The sequence below is a fragment of the Hippocampus zosterae genome, unplaced genomic scaffold (genome assembly GCF_025434085.1).
Source record: "Hippocampus zosterae strain Florida unplaced genomic scaffold, ASM2543408v3 HiC_scaffold_348, whole genome shotgun sequence".
Lineage (NCBI taxonomy): Eukaryota > Metazoa > Chordata > Actinopteri > Syngnathiformes > Syngnathidae > Hippocampus > Hippocampus zosterae.
This window is the reverse complement of record NW_026262894.1, coordinates 1-22,740: the sequence shown is the minus strand read 5'-3', so window position 1 is coordinate 22,740 and position 22,740 is coordinate 1. Positions and strand designations below refer to the sequence as shown.

General features: G+C 58.1%; 2 protein-coding genes across 2 annotated transcripts; both read right to left on the bottom strand.

The window, feature by feature from the left end:
* Nucleotides 1-4,120: 4,120 nt before the first annotated feature.
* Nucleotides 4,121-5,562, bottom strand: LOC127594981 (RNA-binding protein pno1-like). Its single transcript, XM_052056700.1, is given in 5 exon segments — nt 4,121-4,287; nt 4,290-4,601; nt 4,604-4,645; nt 5,137-5,448; nt 5,559-5,562. Coding segments are annotated over 5 exon segments (837 nt in total).
* A 16,330-nt stretch (nt 5,563-21,892) lies between these two features.
* Nucleotides 21,893-22,412, bottom strand: LOC127594980 (deubiquitinase DESI2-like). The gene is made up of 2 exons (XM_052056699.1): nt 22,308-22,412; nt 21,893-22,252 (listed from the first exon to the last, which is right to left on the bottom strand). The coding sequence occupies exons 1-2, from the start codon at nt 22,410-22,412 to the stop codon at nt 21,893-21,895; spliced, it is 465 nt and encodes a 154-aa protein (XP_051912659.1).
* Between the last annotated feature and the right edge of the window lie 328 nt (nt 22,413-22,740).

The following is a 22,740-nucleotide window of genomic DNA, read 5'->3' as shown; positions in this document are numbered from 1 at the left end:
CCAACAAGATCAAATCGCTGGTGTTCGGGGTGAACATTTTTAAGAACTACCGACTCACAAGCCTGTGCATTACAAGGAGGATTACTGGATAGTACCTGTCAATTCTGATCGGCTGGCGTACCTGCTGGTCGTCGAGGCGGAGGGAGGCCGGCTGGAAATTTAGGAGCGGTTTATCGTGCCCGGTGAGCTTGTCGATCCGCTGGCTTTGCAGACCAGCCAGGATACTTTCATAGTGTATGGGGTGGACAAGGAGCAGACCCTTCAGGCCACGACGTTCGATATGCAGACGAAGAAATGGTCAGCCTTGAAGGCGACCTCCCTGAAAGGCGAATTCGACCTGGCGATTGACCGGTTCGGCAACATGCTCGCAGTCGTGGCAGAGGACCAAATCAAGCTGTATTTCTCAACAGGCGGGTTTGCCTTCCAGCTGCTCGGCAGCTTCGGAGAGGGCCGGGAGCCGAGGATGGAGGTGATCGACAGCGACACCGTGCTGGTCGTGTTCGTCAGGCAGGACGGGCAGCTAGAGGTCGTGCAGCAGTAGCTGGTCTATGAGTGATTGATTATCTATGCTGTGTCCGCTCACTGGCAGCCCGATCGTGCAGCCCGTGGTCTCGCCCCAGGGCCGCCTCTTCGAAAAGCAGGCCATCCTCGAGCACCTCGAGCACTTTGACTACTGCCCGGTCACCAAGCAGCCCCTGGCCTCCGCTGATTTGATCGAGGTACAGCTGACGCCTGCCGCTGGAAGAGGGCGGTCACCCGGAACGATACTCGAGCAGCTGCAGTAGGAGTACGAGGCAGTGACCCTGGAGGCGTTCTACACGCGACAGGAGCTGGAGCGGGTGCGGAGGGAGCTGGGGACGGTGGTGCACCAGAACCAGGGGGCGGAACAGACGGTGGCGCGCCTGCAGCGGGAGAGAGACGAGATGGGCATATCGGATGAGGCAAATGAGTGAGGGTGTTGGGCATGATCATTGGCAATTGCGGAGGTGGGGCAGCTCCTCCTTGCGGCTGTTGAAGATGAGTTTGCGGGAGGGTGAGGGCGTCCCAGATGACCTGCTTGCCCATGCGCCCCGAGTAGTTGGTCAGCAGCCGGTCGCAGCTCAGGCAGAACCAGTTCTTGCGGGCCACCTTGGCGTCGTCCGCAGTGGTCTCGTCCTTCTCGAGCATGCAGAAGAGCCTGTAGAGCTTGCCCTCGAGGTGCTGCAGCTGCTTGCGGGTGTCGACCTGGTCGGCCTTCTTGCCGAGGCTGGTCTTCAGCTCCTCGAAGCGGTTCAGCAGGTTCATCAGCTCGTTGTCGAAGTTCTTGAAGCCCTCCAGCCTCCGCTCCATGTCCCGCATGATGTTTATCAGCTCCAGCTTCAGGTCGTGCAGCCGGTTCTCGAACTCCCGCCGGAGGTCCTCCCCCCCGCCCCCGCCCGGGCTGCTCCGCACCACCGAGCTCGCCTCCTTGGTCACCGTCTCCTCCCGCAGCTTGGTCGCAGTGAACGTGCTGTTCGCCTGCTGCATGCGCAGTCCGTCGACCTCCTCCCGCAGGATGAACAGGTCCTTGTTCAGCTCGTCGGTGCGGTTCTGCAGCTGGTCGCAGCGCTTGCCTAGCACTGCGTTCTTGAGCCGGGCATCCTCCTCAAGCTCCTGTAGCTGGGCGTCATAGTCCCTCGGGACAGGTATCTCCAGGCCTTTGAGGAAGGCCCAGATCTCCTCGTTGCGCTTCTAGGACGACTCGCACTCCTTGGCCAGCTCACCCTCCACGCGCTGCCAGCGGTCCTTGAGTGCGTTTACGTCCTTGGCCAGGTCCTCCTTGGTCACATAGTTGAGTATCTGCATGTTGATCTTGTTGATCTTCTCGACCAACCGCCCGTAGGCCGCGTTATCCCCCGTGTTGCTGCTAGAGGAGGTCGGCGCCGACGGCACTGCGCTGATCACTGACTGCTCGAGGTCTGACACCCGCTCCTTCAGCAGCTTCAGCTCACCGTCAATGTTCAACCCCGCCAGCTCTGCCAGCCGCCGCTCGTGGTCGTCCAGGACGATGCCGTCGTGCTCGATGCGGGTTTCGGCCCCCTTCAGCCGCCTGAAGATCTCCTCTCGGTCTTCCATCCACCTAGCCAGTGAAGGCTCTGCATCCTTCTGGAATTCCTCCATGCCCCTGCGGAAAGCTTCGGTGCTTTCCTCGAAGGCATCAGCCTGCTTGCTGCGCTCGTCCAGCTCGACCCGCATGAGAGCCTGCTTCTCTCGGATCGCGTTCAGTTCGTTCTCGAGGTCAAAGACCTTGACCGAGAGGTTGCTGTCGGCGGCCTTGGTGAGTTTGTCAATCTTTTCCTAGAAGTCGTTCATGGCCTTCGCCTTCTCCAGCAGCTCGTTCAGTTCGGGCGCGATCTTGTCCAACCCCTACTGGATTTTGCTTTAGAGCTCTTTTCGTAGCACATCGTGCTCGCTGAAGTTCGTGGAGAGGCGTTAGGACTACTGTTGCACCCGGGATGCGGTTGACTGCGCTTGGCTCTCTGCCTGGCCCATCCTGCGCTCCAGGTCAGCTAGCCTTCGTTCGAGGTCTGGGGAGGGCAGCCGGGCAGCTTTGTCCTAGGTGGACACCTAACGGACGATGGCGGGCGGGGCGGCCTCCTATCGGACGCTGGGGGGCGGGGCGGGGGCCTCGGTCCGCAGTGCGGCCAACTCTGCCGCCAGCTGTTCTTTAGATACATACTGAGCGGGAAGGGTTTCACTCAGAAAGAGTGAGAACTCCTGGTTGGACAGGAAGGCCGCAGGGTCAAACTTGGCCAGGTCGCGGACCGACCGCGAAGTCTCATCCTGGGCGGACTTCTCGCGCTTGAGGAAGTCGACGATGGTGGCAAAGTTCTTGGAGATGCGTTCTTCCATCCAGGAGATGGAGAGGAGGTTGGTAAACTCGATGGTCTCCAATCCACTGGTTTCGCTCTACATGATTATTTATCAGGATGGATCTGAGGAATAAAATAATGTCGCGACTGGACTGCTCGCCCGAACACCTGCAGGCCCTCGAGCTGGCTCGCGACGACGACCGCCTCGCCCGCAGGCTGCGCACCCAGCGCGAGCAGCTGGCCGCCTTCCATCTTCACTACGAAAAGCTCGAGGAGTAGCATCACAAGCTTGAGGGTTAGGCCCAGGCTCTTCGGGAGGAGGTGGCAAGGCAGGCAGGGTTTAAGCGCAGGCTCGACGAGAGCGAAGTCGAAAACGAGCGACTCCAGTACGAGCTGCAGCGCGCGAAAGCCGAACTCGCGGATTCCAAGGAAAATCTAAGGAAGATCGGATTAAAACGACAGGGTGATCAGATCTGCGAGCTGAAGTAGGCACTGGCCCAGGAAAAGCAGAGGGCCGATACCCTCGAGCTGACTCTGCAGCAAAGCGAGGCGCGAGGCGACCGGCTCAAATACCAACTGGAGGAAAACCAGTGTTCCAGCTATGAGCGGGAGGAAGGAATGAAGGTGCAGCTGCGGGCCAGCCGGAAGGAAGGAGACAGGTTGCGCGAGAAACTGGAGGATATGCTGGACAACCTCAAGTATCTCACCGAGACCAACCAGCTTAAGAAGGACGAACTGGAGCTGTCGGCCCAGCAGGCCCAGCAACTTCGCGAGCATGCCGAAGAGCTCGAGGCTTAGTTGAAAGGGTGCCGTGAAAAAATGGCTGCCCTTGAGCACGAGCATGACCGGGCCAGACTGGCCTTAGCCAGCAAGGTAAGCGGACTGGAGTCGCAGCTGTAGCAGAAAACTGCTACAGTGCATCAGCTGCATCACAAGCTGGCCCAAAGCAAGACCCGCCTCCAGGAGGAGGGAGCAGAGGTGGACCACCTCATCGATCTCAAGGAAGAGCTGGAAGAGCGGATAAAGTGCATGAGCCTGCAACTGCGCAAGTCTGAGGCAGAGCTGTCCACATCGATCAGGAGCGAATGCGGCTGGGTGAGGAGTTAGCTGCCGCGAAGCAGGCGCTGGAGGCACATGAGCATGCGCAGGCGTGCCGACGGAGCGAGGAGGCAGAGACAATCAAAGCCGTGCGGCAAGCACAGGCGGCCCGAGGACGGGTGCAGGGCGAATGCTCAAAAGAGCTGGGATAGATCGACGGGATCCTGGGGCGGCTGGCCCGGCGATGATCTTCAGAACCGTTCCTCGAGGCGCTTGGCCACATACCTGAGCTGGGAGTAGACCTTGCCGGCGGGCGAGCCGATGATGAGGTTGCAGATGGCGGTGCGGGCACTCTTGATGTTCTGGAAGCTGCCCATGATGTGGATGTTCGAGTCCGCCAGCACGATCCGCGTCCGGTAGCGTTCTACACTGCGTTCTTGGTTTTGCCCTTCTCCCCTGAGATACGCGCGATGCAGCGGCTCAGGTGCTCGCCGCGTAGGGTCTTCACATCTTTTATCTTGAAGCTCTCTACGAACAGGTCGTCGATCCTCAGCAGCGCCACCGCGTCCTCCAGCGAAAAGCCCAGCGTGAACGCCTTCAGGAAGTCGGCTGCCTTCTGCAGGATGGTGGAGTCGGTGGTGTTCTCGCTCTCGCGGAGGTCGACAGTCCGTTTGGAAGGGTTCATGCGGATGTTGAGCTTGCACTTCTAGATGATGATTTCGCAGACCTTTTCCAATTCTTTTTGAGGGGAGTGACTCTGTTGTAGGGCACCGGCACTGAGACGAAGGCAGCCTCAGTGCCCCGCTCGATGGCGGGCAGGGCCATGTCTACCTTCTCGATGGCCATCTCAGCGTCCTCGTGGTCTTCGAGCATGTTGAAATCAATAAACGATGGTAGTCACGGCTTGCTCTCTGCGGCCTTGCGGCGGGCGTCCTGGAAAACGCTGATCACATTCGAGGCCAGCCCGATCTCAGCGTCCATGGCTGCCAGCCGCTTCTGGTACTCCACCATCCGGTCTCTCTCTCGGCCCTCCCCGCCCTCCTGGGCCTTCAGGCGGTCGGTCACTGACTCGATCTTGTGGTTCAACGCCTGGATTTCTCTCCGAGTCGCTCTATGGTGTCGTCTCGGCGGTCCAGCTCGAGCTGCATGGCGTTCCTGACCTGATCGACCTAGGCCCGCTTTTGCGCCTCCAGCTCGAGGCGCACGCGCTATCCTTCGGATTGCTTGTTGCGACGGACCGTGTTCATCTCGATGAGGCTGGAGCTGCCCCTGCCGCGCTCTTCCTGCAGGGCCAGGTCCGTCTCCTTGACGCGGTCGGCCATCCTGCGCAGGTCGGCCTGAAGCACCTCGATGACATTCTTCATCCGGGCTCGCTCCTCCTCGCTGATCTCGAGCTGGCGCTCGACCTCACGCGTTTTGGCTCGCCAGGCTTTTTCCTTGGCCCGCCAATTATCTTCGGCCTGCTCGCGCAGGTCGCGGTCCTGGTCCTTGTCCCGCTGGCGCTCCCTGCGCTCGTTCTTCCAGCGAGCGTCTGAGTCCCGGAGTTGCTGGTCGTGCTCCCTCTTCAGTGTGCTAATCTCTTAGTGCAGCAGCAGAATTTCCCGGTCCTTGCTTTCGATCGTTAAAGCGGACTTGCGAAGCTGGCTGTCCAGGAAGGCGATGTTGGCTTCGTAGTCCAGAGCCTTTGACCCATGGTTTTTCTCGGCTGCCTTCAGAGACTCGTGCACGTGGCCGAAGTCCTTGCCGAGCTGTTATTACTGCTCTTTGGCCCTGGCGGCGAGTTCTGCCGTCTTGCGCTCTTTCTCCTCGAGGCCTGCTGCAACTCCCGCAGGCGTGTAGCCCAGCCAGCCTCCGAGGCCTAAAGTTCCGCCTGCCGGTCGCAAAGCAATCGCTTGAGCTCTTCGATCTCTGCGAGGAGGGTGTCCTCCTTGTTGCGGTGGACGTTTTTGAGCTCTGCGATTCATCCGCGTTCATCTTGAGCAGTCGGTCCTTAAGCTCGTAAAGGTCCAGCTCAAGACGGCGCTTGTCCTCGGTGGCCTTGAGCTCGACCATCCGCAGCTGTGCCTTCAGGTCGGCAGCCTCATTCTCATGAGAAGAGTGGTTCCTGCGCTCGTAGTCTGCCTGCTGCTCTGCTTCCTGGTTCTGAGGTCGATTATGCCCCGCAGCTTCATGATCTCCGCCTCCTGGTTGCGCAGCTGTCGCTCGTAGGTCTACCGCAGGGCTGCCTGCTCTGCGTCCGCGCGGGCAGACATCTACTGTCTGGCGGACAGCAGCATCGCCTGGTGCGAGGAACGCACTTCCTCGAGGTTCAGGGCGTTGGCGTTTTTGATGTCGGTCAGTCTGCCGAGCAGTTCGTCATTTTCAGCACGAAAGGAGGCTGCTCGATGCCCGAGATCTTTCTCACCTCGGCTTTTTTCCTAGAGCAGAAGGCGCAGTCGATCGATCTCCGCCTGCATGCAGTTCCGGGCGTCAGTCAGCTCAAGTCGGAGCAGGTCCACTTGCTGAGCGTGCTCGGCTTCAAGCTTGGAGCGCATGAAGCGCGCCTCATCATCCTTCCTCCGCTCCAGCTAAGCACACTGCAGCTTGAGGTGATCGACTTCACTTCCCATTGCAGTGATTTCCTTGAAGCACTCGTTCTTGCGCAGATTCTCAAGATCCAGTTTTTCGCGCAGGGCCTCCAGGTCCACGCGCTTGTCACTGAGTTCTTTGCGGGCCAAGTCGTGCTCCTGGGCCAGGTCAGCCATCTGCTTTGCCAACAGGTCATACTTGAGCTCGAAGTCCTCTGCCCTTCGCAGGCGCACTCGGGCCGCACTGAGCTCATCCTGGCACTTGGCAGATCGCCCTCGAGGCGGACGACCTTGCGCAGATAGAAATCCACGTCGTAGCGGGCCCTACTGTTCTCGATGCCCTTCAACGGCAGATCATCCATTTTATAATAATGCTTATTCTGGCTGCCCTGGCTGTCCTGTGCAGGCGCAGGACTGGGAGGAGGATGATGACACCCTGAGGGAACTGTTCGACCATTTTGACCAGGACGGGGACGGCACCCTCGCCCCCCAAGATTATGTGCGCATGATGCAGGAGGTCCTTGAGGGGGTTATCGGAATGACCAGTCCCCTCAGCCCCGCATAGAAGGAGCTGCTGCAGCGCCATCTGGAGGGCAGCGTACAGGACTCGGGAAAGGACAGCTACACAGTAAGAGACATGGGGCGGGACCTGCAGGCCGGTGCGTTCCTTTAGGCCCTGCACCGATAGCTTTGATGAGGTCATTTATAATGGAAAAGTAAGTTCAGTTCGAGCAGCGCTATGTAAACTCCAGGACTACGCAGATCAGACTGGCCTACTACCGCCTGGCCTGTCCCAGTCCCAAGGCCTCGCTCTGCATACTCCACGGGCTGGGCGAGTATGCCGAGCGGTTCTCTGCGATCGCCGCGCATTTCAATGCGATGTCCTTCGACGTGCATCTGATCGACCTGCGCGGGTTCGGCATGTCGGGCGGGGCGAGGGGCTGCAGCCGGGTGTAAGACATGGAGGGAGACCTGGCCTGCCTGATCGAGCAGACCGACTAGAAGCTGCCACTGTTCCTGTACGCGCACTCGATGGGAGGCTTGATCACGGTGTCCTTCCTGCTGCGAAACCCCGAGCTGCGAGTGGCGGGGGTGATTTTAACCAGCCCGCTGCTCGGCATTCCTCTGGCGAAGCAGGTGAGCTGGGGCAAGCTGAAATGCCTGGAGCTGATCGGGGACGAGCTGGAGGAGCTGGTGATAAACTCGCTGATAAACCCGACCGCCCTTACCAAGAGCAACACTGCCATCAAGAAGATCTTTTCGGACAGGCTCATGATCCCTTTCCTGGGGCTGGGCATGGCACGGTCCTTGCTGCTCGCTGCCTCCGGCATCCTGGCCAGGTCTCACGCCTTCCGGTACCCCGTGCTCGTGTTCCACGGGGAAAAGGACTCGGTGACCAACATCGAAGACTCCCGCAAGTTTGTTGAGGTGATCGCCTCTCCAGTCAAGGAGCTGAAGACCTACCCTAACGGGTACCACGAGCTTCAGCACGACGAGGAGTGCAAGGACATGCTGCAGGAGGCTGGCAAGTTCTACCTGTCGCTTCTGAAGGCCGGCCCCTATACCCGCGGACCCCTACCGTCCTTTACCTTCGCACCCCGCCGGGTGAAGGGCCGGGCGGGCTGGCGCCTGGTGCTGCTGCTGGTGGTGGTGGTGCTGGCCTACCGCTTCCGCAACTAACTTCGGCAAGGCCTGTCCTACTTGCGAGGGCTGGCTGGCTGAGCATGAATGATCAGATGTTCAACTGAATTGCGTAGCTAATGCTGACGTTCTCCTCTTTGGCCACCTCAAGGGTGAACTTGCCTCTATTCCATTGGTACTCGTGCAGCAGGGCCACCCGCTTTGGACCGATCTTGCCGTACACCCAGCCCAGCTGGGTCAGCCGGCCCAACGCACCCATCCAATCAACCGACTGTCCCTCTTTGCTGCCCCCCGCGGCCAGAATCCACTTCCCGTGGGTGTGCTGGCCTCCCACATCAAGCCTGGTGTCAGCGCAGTCCACGAGCGGCCTGGTGACCCTCGCAAAGGCGGTCAGGAGTTCATTGTTGAACTGGGTCATGAATTTGGCTGTGGTGACGTTTTGGAGATGCAGCTGAGCACTGAAAGTGAACATCTTGCTGGGGACGGTGTAGCTGGCCCGCAGCATGGTCTCAAAGGGGTTAATGACCTGCAAGAGCTTGAAGGAGGGGTTGCTGCCAATATCGGCGTAAAGCCAGCCATGCTTCAGCCTTAGCCCGTGTCTGCTGAAGTTAATGTATCCTTCGAGCGAACGATCTTTGCCCTTCTGTATCAGCGCACTTCCCAGGGCGACGTTCTGGTCATTGACCCCCGCATAGATGTTTCGGTGGTCCGACCGATGGCCCATGTCCAGCACGAACTCGCTGGCGCCCTCCCCGTCCTTCAGATAGTCGAGCCTGAAGGCGGCTGAGTACTTTCCCTGGCGATATTAGATGGAATGCTGTTCGCCTTAGGGCGGGCTGAAAAGGGGGGTCTTCTCGAGCACGGCCTTGAACTACAGTTTCTCGGACTTTTACATTGGATATTGGTTCAGGATTAGGACACTAGAGAGGGGTTGTCCTCGCGGTCCATGCGGGGTGACCACCCTCCCTTCACCCGCCGCATCCGCAGCCCCACCCCCAGGAAGGACAGCTCCTCGGTGAAACCCCCCAAAAAGCCTGCGATCGACTCGCTCTTCCGGATCTCGAACTCGAAGGGCTTGCACTTCGCGCGGTTCTTGTCACTGCCCACGCAGAGCCGCTCGCCCCGGTTGGTCTCGAACTCCAGGTACTCCACGTGCCGGTTCGAGTAACCGCGGATGCCCGTCACCACGGCCGAAGATTCCAGGATCAGCTCCTTGTACTGTTCTTCCTATGTGGACTCGGAGAGGTTGAAGTTCTGCCGGGTGACCAGGTCATTGCCGCGGTAGGTGGTCTGCATCCAGAGTATGCGGTCCTCGCGGAACCCGACCTTGACCCGCTACAGTCGATACTCCTCGCTGCCGAGTGTGTCGAAGTCGTTGAAAGTGTTCGTGAAGCTGCCGGAGTTGCCCTTCAGGATCATCCGGCAGTCCTTGGGCAGTTCGAAAGACGGCACCTTCTCGATCCGCTCGTTGATGCGCCTGCGGTTGCTGGCCTCTCGCATGCGCGACTGCAGGATGTTCGATTCTTTCTAGCGATTGCGGTTTTCCTCTTCGAGCTACTTGATGGCCTTCTCCTTGCCTACGATCACGGCCTTGAGAGCGTCGATCTCCCGCTCCTGCCGCTTCTCGATGCTGGCGCGGTTGGCTTCTAGTACCTTCACCTCCTCCCGCAGCTTGGCGGCGGCCTCCTCAGTGCGCGCGCAGGAGTCGCAGGCCTTGGGCCGGGCCTGCGGGGGAGTGTCCTGCGTCCTGCCCTTTTCTTGGAGCTTGATCAGAAACTCCTGCTGGAATTTGATGGACTTCTCCTGCTCGAGCTCCTTTTTGCGGGCGTCGGCCAGCTTCTTCTTGAGGAAGTCGATCTCCTAGTTGAGCTGGGTGATCTTGCGCTCGAGAGCGAACCCGGGGTCGTTGCTCTTGACTATTTCCCGGCGTTACTTCTCGAGGGTCTTGATTTCGCGGGCCCGCTGCTCGAGCTCCCGGTCCTTCTCCTTGACGATGTTTTCGAGCTCCTCGATGCGAGTGAAGTTATACTGAGGGATCTGCCCCTTGAGCTTAAGCACTTCTCGCCGCAGCTGGTGATTCTGCCGGTCCATATTCTCCAGCTCCTTCTTCAGAGTCTCGTCCTTGATCTCTGGCAGGGAGCGCTTGGCTCCCCCCAGCTTGTTGACCGAGTCGGTGAGGGTCTGGTTGACCCGCTTGAGCTCGCTGCGCAGCTCGTCGTTCTGCCTGCGGAGGCGGGCAGTCTCGTCGTCGGCCCGCAGGTGGGAGTGGCTTCTGCGCTGCACCAGTTATTTCTTTAGGTTTGACATAATTATATTGGGCTCACTTCAGGGGCTCTGCTGTGGCCGTCAGCCTCAGAGGCACCAGGCTCGCCACCCGCACCCGCGCTGTCACCTCCTCAAATTCTGTCAGCCCGTGCCCACCTCGCTCCACGTCGACCTTCAGCCCGGGCGGGGCCCACAGGTGCACCTCCCTCGAGGGGCAGAGCACCAGCATCCTCCTCTCCACGGCCTCGCGGATGCCCCACGCGAACTTATAGTACTCGATCTCCCTAAGGGCCTCCTTGTTGCTGATCCCCTTTTCCTCGCTGGCCTCCTTTTCCTTGTTGTAGATGTAGAGATGTTTGATTTTTTTGATAATGAGATCGCTCTAGTCCTGCAGCTTGGCCAGCTGCTTGCCGGTGCGGGTGGCCGCCAGGTCCTGGTAGAAATCGATCAGTCGCACCACGATCCGCTGGCCCTCCAGCGAGCTGTACTCGCGCAGGGGCTTTGTCCACTCCACCTTCTTGTTGGCCGGCAGCTGGTCGTACTCGTTTACCAGCTATTTCAGCCGCGGGTACTGCTTCTCCAACAGATCTGTAACTTCACCGGCGAGGTCGAAAAGCAGTTCGCGTACCTCCTCGGGCGAAATTGATTTCCTCTTCTTCTTGTCTTTCTTTTTCGAAAAGGCAGGCTGGTCTATCCTCTATGCAACCTATATGTCAGCTTAGGACAGTTCATCTGCTTGCCCAACTATCTATTCGGCAGGCAAGTCTTCTCGTTAATGACCGACTGGCTGTGACTATGCTAAAGACTCGACCGGCTCTCCCTGAGGACGGAGTTACTCAGCAGTCTGTGGTTAGCCAGGCTGTGGCTGCAATGGTTATTATTAAACTTACTCGTTGTGACCCGACTATTTTTACTCCTTCACTTCCGGTATTTATTAGTCTGCCTAAGGTTTATCATCATGTTATTTCTCGGGGATTGTCTTTGGAGCCTAAGACTCAGGCTCAAGCAATTTGTTTGGCTGTTCTTATTCGACCGCTGGGTGTTTCACCTCATCCTCATCCGGAACTGATTCATCTGGTTTATGACTGTCTTTCTTTTCTCGTCTGCCTCTTCCTTTCGCCTTGCCGGTCTCTTTTGTCTTTTCTCTTGCCTTTCCCTTTTATCTTCCCTTTTTTTGCCCTCTTTATTCTCTGCCTGCCTTTTTCCTTTAGTTTCTAGGCTACCGGGACTGCCTTTCGTCCCGACTCTCTTTCTCATTTCTCTACGGAGCAGATTCTCCCGAGTCACGACTTTCCTCCCTCATTTCCCTGTCCCTGTCCCTGTCCCTGCCTCTGCCCTTCTGATCCTTCTTGATCATGAAGGGGAAGTATTTGCGGTTGCTAATTTTGACAACGTTAAAATACTCGGCGAGGAGGATGCGCCCTTGATTCTTGAACTACTTGACTGCGGAGGAAAAGCTCCGGATGATCGTGCTAAGGGATTCAGTGTTCAACTCCCTCTTGACCTTGGCGAAGATCTTAGTCAAAAAGTTGAGCGCCCTTTTAGCAGTCTGCTCGTCAAGCCGGTGCTTGTCCAGCCGGTCCAGCAAGTACCTCTCTTCTTACGAGTCGCTGTCAGCTTACTCTTTCTTCTTGCTTTCTTTTACCTCTGCTATCTCCTTCTCCTGTTCTTTAAATTGCTATTCCTCCTCCTGTTCCTCCTTTTCCAGAAAGGACAGTTCCTGCAGCGCCACCATCTCCTCGCTCTCGAGTTCCTCGGTTTCAGTGGTTTCCTATTGGTCCTCCTCTACTGTCTCGGATTCTGCAACCATCTAACTGTCACTCCCCTCGTGCTCAGCCCCTTCTGCCGCGAGCTTGGGCTTTCGCTTCGGCTTCTTGACTTTCTTCTCTTTACCCTTCTACTTTTTGGCCTTCAGCAGCTGAATTCGCTCACGCAACTATTTCTTGGCCTGCTCCTTTTTTTGCCTCTTGATTTCTTGCTCTCGCCGGATGCGCTCCTTGATCTCAGCGTTCTTGCTTGCGATCGACTCGCCCATTCTCGAGACGGCATAGTCGAAGCAGAAATGGGCCCTGTGCTTGACCAGCCCGATGAAGTCCAATGAGTTTTTGGAGTCCAAAGAGTCGATAACTTGCTTGACGTACAGGAAAGCCTCCTGTTCAGACTCCTCATGGTCGAACCTCTCCTCGCTGAACTTCCGGTCGATGCTGATGATGCTTTAATAGAACTTGATCGAGTCCAGCTTCAAGTCACTCCAGTCCTCGCCGGTGACAAACTCGAGCGTGATCGCGAGACAGTCTTTCGTCTTGAGCGACAGCTTTTCGCCCACCACTCGGGGGTAGACTGGGGAAAACTGGCTGCCGAAGTAGATGTTCTATACTTTGGCCTCGGCCTCGCGATCGAGCTTCTTGCGCTTGATGAAGAGCGCGGCATCGGCAATGTGCAGGTACACTTTGTGCAGGCGCGCGGATATCCTCTCGATCGAAATCGCATCGTCCAGCACTCTGGTCTTGCTGCTGTCGATCGAAAAGGTGAACAGCTTGGTCAGATCCCTCCGATAGGGCTATTCGTCGAGCAGCCTGTCCGCATACGACTCTGCGATCCTTTTGGCTTCGCGGGTTGCCTCGGAACTGAACTTCTCGAGGTCTACGTAGTTGTCTGACAGGATGGCCTAGATGCAGGTGTCCAGGCTGAGAGGGCCGTACTTCCGCAGCAGCTCGACGATTGGACTGTCGTAGTAGTTGGGCCAGTCCAGCAGCCTGGCCTCAAACATCACCGACTGGAAGAAGGTCGGCAGGATGGGCTGTGTGACCAACATGCTGTGAAAGCCTAGCCTGGTTATTTCCTTGGCCAGGCCTTCGTCTTGGACCACACGAACAATCATGGCAGGGTATTCTCCCTTCATGGGGTGGAACTTGCCCCGGTCATCCAAAATCCCTGATAGCCTTACCTTCTTGCGCTCACTGTAAATGATCTCTCCATCGGGGGTGTAGTACACGGTCTAGTTGTGCAGGCCTCGGTTGCTTTTCCTGCGGTCGAAGTGGACCAGCTGGTGCTTGGTCTCCTGCCGGATTGCGGGAGCCATATCCCTCACAAAATACAGGCCTCGCAGAACTTGTCCCCTGCGGAACCTATCCTTGACCTATTCCAGGTCAGCGTAGGCCTCGAAGTAGCTTTTGTCCCTTATCACCTGCTCCTCCAGTTCAATTTCGCCCAGTCTGCCCATAACATTTCTGACAGTGTAGCAGTATCTTCCATCCCGAACCTTTTAGGCCAAGCAGCCCTCTAGAACCGCGAACGGAGGGATGTCACCGTCCGCCTGGAGGTATATCGGAAGTCCTGGAAACTTGTGGATGAGAGGCGGGCTGTCAAAGCCTGGCAAAGTCACCACCAGAGAGGTGAATCGGTAGGCCTCTTAGAACAGGTCGATGAGCCGGATCTCTTCGGGAGAGTGTAGGAAAGTACACTGGCCCTCAGCAACCCTATTGCAAAGCAAGCCTTGCTTACAGGGCTTGTATGGCTTAAACTCTTTCTTTGGCCTTTTCGATCTTTACATAAATTAATTGAGGGTCGACAGCATAAGTGTCTTCCCTTGACAACTTAAGGATGATTGCACTGATCAGAGTCAGTAATTCTTCTTGCAGTCTCCGCAGGCGGCAGAGTTGCCCGAGAGAGTGGGGTTGCCGGTCTTGAGGGAGCGGTGGCACTGCTTGCACATCTGCACCCCGCAGCTCTTGCAGTTCATGGTCGAGCTCGACCCGCAGCCTGACGAGTATTTGCACATTTATATAATCGATTCTATAATAATGGATGAATTTGTACAGCGATTAAGTGCTGAGGATTAAAACATGAGGGGGCCTTTTTCGGAGGTCTTCTATGGCAGGTGCCAGGCCTGCAGAGACGGTGACAGCTACTACTACGATTTTGCCACCCAGCGGGCCATCTGCATCTACTGCGCCGAGGACGAGCCTGGCACCGATCGCGAATCCCTGGCGATTCTGGACAAAAGTCCCAAAAAAGTAGTCGAAAAGCTGGTCAGCAACAATAAATTTTTGCGGGGAGTCAAGGCTATCCTCTAAAGATCGACAGTCGACCTAATAAAACAACTCGAGCAGTTTCTTGAGCAAGGAATAAAGGCAATTTAGGCGAACTTCATGGAGAACTAAGCCAGAGAACTGCTCGAAAAGCTGATGGCCGGCAAGAGGCAGGTCATCGCAGATCAAAAGGCCGGCCTGCTGGCCCTCAGGGACGTGCACCAAAAGTATGTCCAGATCAACTCGCTGAACAAAAGCATTAGCTGTGAGGCTGTCGAACGGAACATCGCACAGAAGTTTGCTGAGATCCAGGGACTGATAGCCGCCCTCCCGGAATGCTGCCGAGAAAGGCCTGTCACGGGCCAGCAGGTTGCGCTCCAGGATTGCAGCAAGTTTGATTTCAAGGCCAAGGTCGAGGCAGTGATTCAGATCAGCGAAAGCTAGTACCTGGTCGGCACAGGCTCCGGGCTGTTTCTCTTGCATGACAAGACGGCCATTCAGCTATCCAAGTCAGTGGTCCCACAGGCCCTGGCCCGGCTGCCGGGGTCGGTCGCAGGAAGCTGCACAAAGCACAAGCGGCTATTCCGCCTGGATGCGGCCAGCAAAGAGGTGACTATCGTAGAAGAGGCACCCTTTGAAAATAATTGTAACGGGCTGTGCGGGCGGGGTGACGAGATCCTGTACTGCGACTACAACGGGAATAAGGTGCACTCGCTGGCAGGCAAGAGGCGCACTCTGATCCTCGGTGAGGACAGAGGCATCCGATTCCCCTACTCAGTCCTCGCACTCGATGCCAAAACCATTCTGGTTTCGAACTACGGGTCTGATGAACTGCTCATCTTCGTCGGTGATCAGAAGACCATGGCCGTCAAGCTAGTCTAGAGCACCCCCCTGAAGTACGTGCTCGGGCTGACCAGGTGCGGCCAGACCGTGCTCATGAGCGATCGCGGCAACCGGAGGGTCATCGCAGTGACCTTCGCGAACGGGGAGTACCTCAGCTGCAGGGCGATCAGCGTGAAGCACGACCTGTGCGGGCTGGACGTGCTGGGAAACAGCCTGGCAGCCAGCCTCGGCAACGAGATCCTGACGATGAGCGTATAGTTTAAGTGAAATCAGATTATTTCATTATGCAGCCGAGATTAATAAAGGGGCAGGAATCGGCACCTGAGAACTTTAGCTGGGCCCGGAAGACTGTGTCGCTGGCCTGCAAGGAGGATGTCCGCTGGCTCATGCTCGCCTTCAGGCAGACTGACCGTAAGCCTGTCCTCTTCGCCATCATCAGGCAGCTGCTCGCGGACATCCCCTTCTTTAGCAACTTCTCGGAGTAGCAATGGCAGCCGGTGCTGTTGCGTTCGCGGTTACAGATGTTAGAGGCTGGCAAACTGGTCCACAGTGATAAAAAGGGCAGGAAGTGGTATGGCGCAGTGCTGCTCGGCAAAGCAGAGAACTACCTGCCGCCAGTGAAAGCCAGAGAAGAGGACCAGCTCGAGAAGCAGCATCTGATGCAGTGCAGCACTAATCTCGACGACTACACGAGTCTAGGTGAGAGCAGACTGGTATTCTAGCCTTACAAAACAATATAGCCCTGCTTAATCCTGGCCGTGCACTCCGACCCGCCGTTCCCTATCGATGAGGCAAGAGGCAGCCTTAGACTGCTCAAGAGGTATCCTCTTCTGGCCATCAAAATGGCTCCCTGTAGCCTGGTTAGAGGCAGGCCCCTCGAAGGGATCTATTTCGTGCTGGCGGGTGAAGTTCAGACTGCCAATCGAAAGGTGGCCCGGGGGTGGGTGATGCGGGGAGTTGCCAAGTCCGAGGGGCAGGCCGTGTGGTTCGACCGGTTCGTGTTTGCCAAGGCAGTGATCCACATCCCTGAGCTATGGTAAGAGTTTAGAAGAGACAGTGAACAAAATGGAGACTGGCCGCCTTCCCGATCACCTGAAAAGGCAGAAAGCGGCAGTTTGATGGCCCGGCGCAAAAGCGAGAGCGAGCGCTACGAGCGGGTCAAGCTGCCGTCCCTGCAGCTGTCGTGCTAGCAGAAGGTGACGCTAAGGCGGCTGCGGCACAGGGACTACCGAGTATAGCGCTATCAGAAGCAGCACAAGGACCTGATCACCCAGCCGAGGGTAGACTCGGTGGACACCTGGATGCTAAATGTCTACGCTCGCAGATGAATGTAATCATGATTCAGAACGAAGGCTTGGAGGGGCGGACCGGCATCGGCAGGGCCGTGGCTGAGCGCAGGCCTAAGTGTCGTTCCTTTAGTTCGCCGTGCCGTTGGTTGAAGTCCGAGATGAACCGCCGGGCGTCCGCGAAGGTGAACGGCCGAGACTGGCGATCTCTAAGCTCCGTGAAGTAGGGTGGAAAGGCCCCACCTTCAATGACCGACTCGATGGAAGAGTAGATGGACTCGATGAGGCTGTGGGTGCGGCTGTCAGTGCGGATGACGTCCGGCTCGCTCATCGAGAAATCCTTGTTGAGCCACACCCGGACCTCGTTGGCTTTGTTGAGGCCGATCATTTGGGGATGGACCACGAAGTTGACTTTGAACCGGGCGGTGATGGCTTCGAATCCTTGCAGACTGTCCTCCAGCATCCGAAAGGCACTTTCTTCGTTGAGGCCCTTTAGATCGCTCAGCAGAATCGGGATGCGCTCGGTGACCACCTTTAGAGTAGTGATGTCCCCACACAGCGGCCCGCCTTCGGGCCGGGCCTCGATCAGCCGGACAACATTTTCCATAGGCTCGGCCCGCAGTCGAAACTGGTTCATGTGCTTCTTGAGCTCATCCGCGTTGTAGAAGTTGAGAGTGTATTCCTGAAACTAGTTGTTGTCAACATTATTTTGCAGGATTTGGTAGTTGGCAGCCGACCCCACGTTCGAGCACTGGTCGCGCTTGAATCTTGCAGCAGATACTTGATCGGCACCCATAAAATTATTTATCTCGTCATGGACTCCAGCCTCAGGACCAGCGATATTCCTGGCGCAAGACCCCGCCTCCGCCACCGCCAGCGACAGATCCTCCGGCCCCTCGCCGACGAGCCTCTCCACCGCTCCGAAATAATTCCAGCTCTGTAACGCGAGACACCCCGCAAGCCCAGCAAAGACTAATCTGCCCCCACGCCTGCCACAGAGCCATCCCTCAAATAGCCATCAAGTAGCAGACCCTAGTTATAGTAACGACCGTCGCCGAAGCCAGCGCAGAAGGACTACTATTCGTTTCTGGAAAGCCCACCTCCTAGAAACATTGCAAAAGACCCCTTCTCATTTTTGGACCATGCCCCGCCTCGGCAGGTCAACCCCGAATACAAGCCCAAAGCTGGCTTCCCGGACTCTCTGGACGCACTGGCTCGAGAGAAGGCCGAGCCATCACGGAAAGAGGTATACGAGCCGGTAAAAAAGGTAACGGCGTGACTAGATCAGCAGGAACATAATCGCCAACGAACCACTGGAGTACTTCGTGAGTTCCCGGCGGCGAATGCAGTCGGAGGGGCGTCAAAAGGAGCCTCAGGAGGGGCGGCGACGGATCTACGTGCCGAGCTGGAGCGCGGCTATTCGATTGTGACTTCAGAGTTTCTGGGAGATGCCCTTGCGCTTGAGGACCTCGAGCTGCTCCTTGAGGACCTCGGTGAGCTTGGTGGTATCGTTGAGGACGCGGCGCAGTTCCTCCTGGCGCTTGTGCTTCTTGATCTTCTTTTTGGGGATGACGTCGGCGGGGTTGTAGGCGAAGTCGGTGACGTTGAGGCCGGGGTGAGTGCGCTTGCTGACACTGAGCACCTCCCATCGCTTGACCTCCTTGACGCTGGAGTGCCGCTTCTTGATCATGTTGTAGCACCGCTTGAACTCCCCCAGGTTCTTCTCGCTGCGGAACTCGTCCAGGTTGAACTCGCGCACAACCAGGTCCCCCCGCGCGTTCTTGTAGGCGCGGAAGGTGACCTTCTCTCCCAGCTCCTTGAACATCTCGTTCGCCTCGCCCATCTTGATCAGCATCTCGTTCTCGTACTCGTTCTGGCCCTGCTTTATCTGCAGAGACTGCAGCCGCTTCTATTGCTGCTCCTTCTCTCGGTACTCCCGCAGGTGCGCCACAGAGTTCTCCGCCAGCCGCCGCCCCTTATTTTCGGTCGCGGGCGTATGGCGCCGGCCAGGGGCGGGCGCAGAACTGGCTGGGCGTATGGCCCGCTGCTGCTTGCGGATCATGCTGCTGGTCTTCTTCTTTTTGAACTCGTCCAGCAAGGACGGGTTCTCTCGCCAGTCGTCCATCAGCCCGTGTAGCGTACGGATATTCAGCACGGTCGAGCCCTTGAACAGACTCCGCAGCTCACGGTGCTCCTCCTGGGTGATCTCAAAGCCCACACGTGTGAACAGCCGCTCGAGCTCGGAAAGAGGCACGTCGAAGGCGGCAGAGTCCCAGAAGGACTCGATGGTGATGGAGCGGGAGGTGACCCACTTGGATAGCTTGGCAAAGACATTTCTGACGAGGGTGCTGCCCAGCAGCTCCTAGGACCGGATGCTCCTGACCTGGAACTCGTCCTCTTCGTTCATTCTTTATTTATGGTCGACTCTGCGCTGCTGTCAGAACGACGCCGCGCCATCCTCTACTTTCCTGACCGACTGGCCCTCTTCGACAGCAAGTACTCCGAGGCAGTCGCCTTTGATTTCCAGGGACGTGCCTGCCTCGAGCCCGCCCACCCCATGGCTGCTAGCCGGCACGAAATCCAGGCGGTTTATGGGGTGATCCGGCTGGTCAAGGGGCTGTACGTGGCGGCAGTGACCAAGAGCCTCATCATCGGACTCATCTGCGAGAGCAAGATCTACCAGATCGAGAAGGTCGAGCTGTTTCCGGTCAAGCCGGACGGACAGCCCGGGCAGCTCGAGCCCTAGGACAGAGCCCACGCAGCCGCGCTGCTGCAGCTGCTGGGCAGCCGCCACTTCTACTACTCGTTCCACTACGACCTGACTCAGTCGCTGTAGCGGTTCGCGGACCAGGGGCTGAAGGTGGACCGGAAGGAGAGCCGGTTCTGGTGGAACCAATGCTGGGTGGAGGACCTGATCCGGCTGGGCAAGGGGGCGCGCACCTGGGTGGTGGGGTTCATCTCGGGGTACATCAACAACATCAAGTACGACCTGCTGGGGGGTAAGTCTGTCGAGCTGGTGCTGATTTCGCGGAGGGACAAGCAGCGGCAGGGCATGCGCTTCATCAGCAGGGGCTGCGACCTGGACGGCAACTGCTCCAACACTGTCGAGACCGAGCAGCTGCTGCACCTCGTCCAGGACAACCTCTACTACTCCTTCGTCCAGACTCGTGGGTCCATGCCATTCAAATGGGCCCAGAAGCCCGACTTGAAGTGGTCTCCAAAGGCGGTCATACAGCTTGACGACGAGGTCAACGCCAAGCTTATGGCTAAGCACCTAAGCGACCAGATTACCATGTACCACCGCCTCGCCATGGTCAATCTTATCGACTTCAAAGGCTCGACCACCCAGCGCAGTCTGGGGCAGAAGTTTGAGGTTTTGCACGGTAAGGCCAAAAAGGGTGACTCCTCGAGACTGGTCTGGTTCGACTTCCATCACGAGTGCCGCAACATGCAGTACGAACGGCTCAGTGGGCTGCTCGAGCAGCTGGCTCCATAACTTGCTGACTACGGCTTCTTTAGCGCAGAGATCGACAAGATGCGGATGGTCAGGCGCATCAACTACCAGAAGGGCGTGGTACGGACCAACTGCATGGACTGCCTCGACCGCACCAACGTCGTCCAGAGCGTGATCGGTAGGCGCCTGCTCCTCCGGATGCTGTCGGACTCAGGGCTCATCCATAAACCAGCCACGCAATGGGCTGCGTTCGAGGGTCTGGGCTACGGACTGGAAGAGACCTTCAGAAACGCATGGACTTGCAATGCAGACGCCATGAGCATCGAGTACTCTGGCACGCCGGCCCTCAAGACGGACTTCACCAGGCTGGGCAAGCGCACTATCGCAGGGGCAGTGGGCGACGGGGTCAACTCTGTCAAGCGCTACGTACTGGGCAACTTCTACGACCACCACAAGCAGAACACCATTGACATGGCCCTGGGAAAGTTACCTGCTCGTGCCTACAGCGCCCGAGGCGGCTGGGTGCCCTCGTGGATGCTGCTGCTACTCACGGTGCAATGCTGACCAGATAAGTGCAGTGATTTACGGACTGACCCTGGCGGGTGACCACGGGGCGACCTACTTCGAGCGGGAGGAGTGGGCTGGGAGCGCGAGCCTATGGGCAGCAGCAGTGGTGGTGGGGGGAGCGGTGGGCCTGAAGGCCGCGCAGGGCATGAAGGGGCTGTTCGTCAAGCAGCCTGCTCTGCCTGACAGGTGAGCGATCTATTATAACGATGAGTCACGCCAGGTCAAGGTCCGCCCAGAAGTCAAGCCGCAAGGAGCCACTCTCTACGGATATGCAGGACCTGCTCGCCCAGAAGGAGGAGCTGGTCGGCCGAGAGGCATCCTGCATGCGGCAGGCTCGCTTCCAGGAGGCGCATTCGCTCATGCAAGACATCCGCGCACTTGATCGCCGTATCTGCAGGCTGCGCGGCGAGGAGCTTGAGCAAGCTTTCACGTAGGCGCAGAGTCAGCTGGACGCGCAGAACGAGCAGGAACTGCAGAGTTTCAACGAGCACTGGGAGAGCCGGCTGCAGGAGCAGGAGGCAAGAGCGATGGACCAGGAGAACCAGCTGTAAAGCAACCAAAAAGGCCGTCTGGAGGGCATCAAATAGGCCTTGGACCGAGCGGAGTGCCCGGCCGTCAAGTACTCTCGTGCCTACCTGACGAGCAAAAAGCATTTCGAGAGTCTGAAGCATAACCGGCAGTACATCGAGGCCGAGCACGTGGGGGCCCAGCTGGAAGAACTCGCCCTCAAAGAGGAGGACAAGTGGAGGGCCGACTTCCTGCACCGGCAGCGGATCAAATTCGAGGAATTCTGCAAGAAGCTCGAGCTCGAGAAGCAGGCTCTGGGGAAAAAGCTGGCAACCCAGAAGGCGCTGCTGCTGAAGGAGAAGGAGGGGCAGCTGGAGCAGCTGCTGAAGAAGTTCATAAAGAAGAGGAGGGACATGGAGGGGCGGCAGCAGCAGCAGCGGTCGCGCCAGCAGGTCGAGCACACCCGCAAGCTGAGCGTGATGTCGACCCTCCGCAAAGACCAGATTTCGGTCAATGACTCTCGCATTGCCTGATAGTACTCACAGCCGGAAGGGGCTCAGGGCCTGCTCCAGCCCTCCCGAGGCCAGCTGCCGCAGCACGGCCAACTCCCTCTCCAGTTCAGCCAGCTGCTGCTCCTTTCTCGAGATCCGCTCCCGGGCCTGCCCCAGCTCTTCCTCGAGGCTCCTTATTTCTTATTGCTTAGTTCGGAAGTCACCCAGTGGACAGCTAAGGGCCATCTGGGGGGGTGAGCGTGGAGCGGGACTGCGCACGGCTGCGGACAGCGCGCGAGCCGGCGGGAAGAGGGGTTTGCGGGCAGGGGGGTTAGCAAAGATGCGGCGCCTGACCCCGTTCATAATAAGATTCACGCCTCGTCAGTGAACTCCTGGTAATCCCTGCGGTCCTTGAGCTGCTGCTCGAGGGCCCATTGGCCGTTGGTGAGGTTGGCGGGGAGGCACCAGTTGAGGCAGCCGCACAGCTCAGTGGCGCGCGTCAAGTAGCCGGGCACCTCGCGAGAGGTGAGGCGCTTCACGAAGCTGCGGCAGAAGTGGTTGCAGTTGTTGTTGAACAGGTTGTAATCGCGGACTGGGAACTCTTTGCCCATTTCCCTGAGCACCCTCGTGAACTCCGCGCGGGGCATGGAGATGGGCCCCATGTCCAGCTGACGGCGGATGGGCATGGACACGCTCAGGGGCACGATGGCGCACAGCCCCTCCTCCTCCTCCTGCACGCAGAACATGTACTCGTCGTCACTGGTCACCACGCCACTCGATTTCCACCCCCGAGTGGTACAGCCCCAGCCCCAGCGGATCCAGGCAGCAGTTCACCCCCGAGTAGTCGTACACGTTGAGGACGACCCGCCCCGTCACCCGTTCATTGAGCATCTTAATCAATCCCCAGCTGCACCAGCCGCTGGGTCTCTCGAAACCGCGCCTTGCAGCTGCTCGCGTTCAGCACCACCGATACCAGCTCCCGCTCCCCCCGGAAGTAGCCTGCGAAGCATGGCCCTGCTGCAGGCGTGTTGCCGGTTTTCACTCCCTCGAAACCTGGCTCTCGCAGCAGCCGGTTCGAGTTCAGCCAGACCTGGGTCCTGCGCAGGCCGAACTTCTCATTGAACACAGGGCACTCGAACCGGTGGACCATGATAACCCGCCGGAAGACAGGATGGCAGAGTGCGGCCGCAGTGAGCAGGCACATGTCCGCGGCTGTCGA

Coding starts and splice junctions, on each gene's coding strand:
- LOC127594980 (XM_052056699.1), bottom strand. CDS start 22,412: ATGCTCAATGAACGGGTGACGGGGCGGGTCGTCCTCAACGTGTACGAC. Junction 22,253..22,307: donor TGGGGCTGTACCACTCGGGG/GTGGAAATCGAG, acceptor TTCTGCGTGCAG/GAGGAGGAGGAGGGGCTGTG.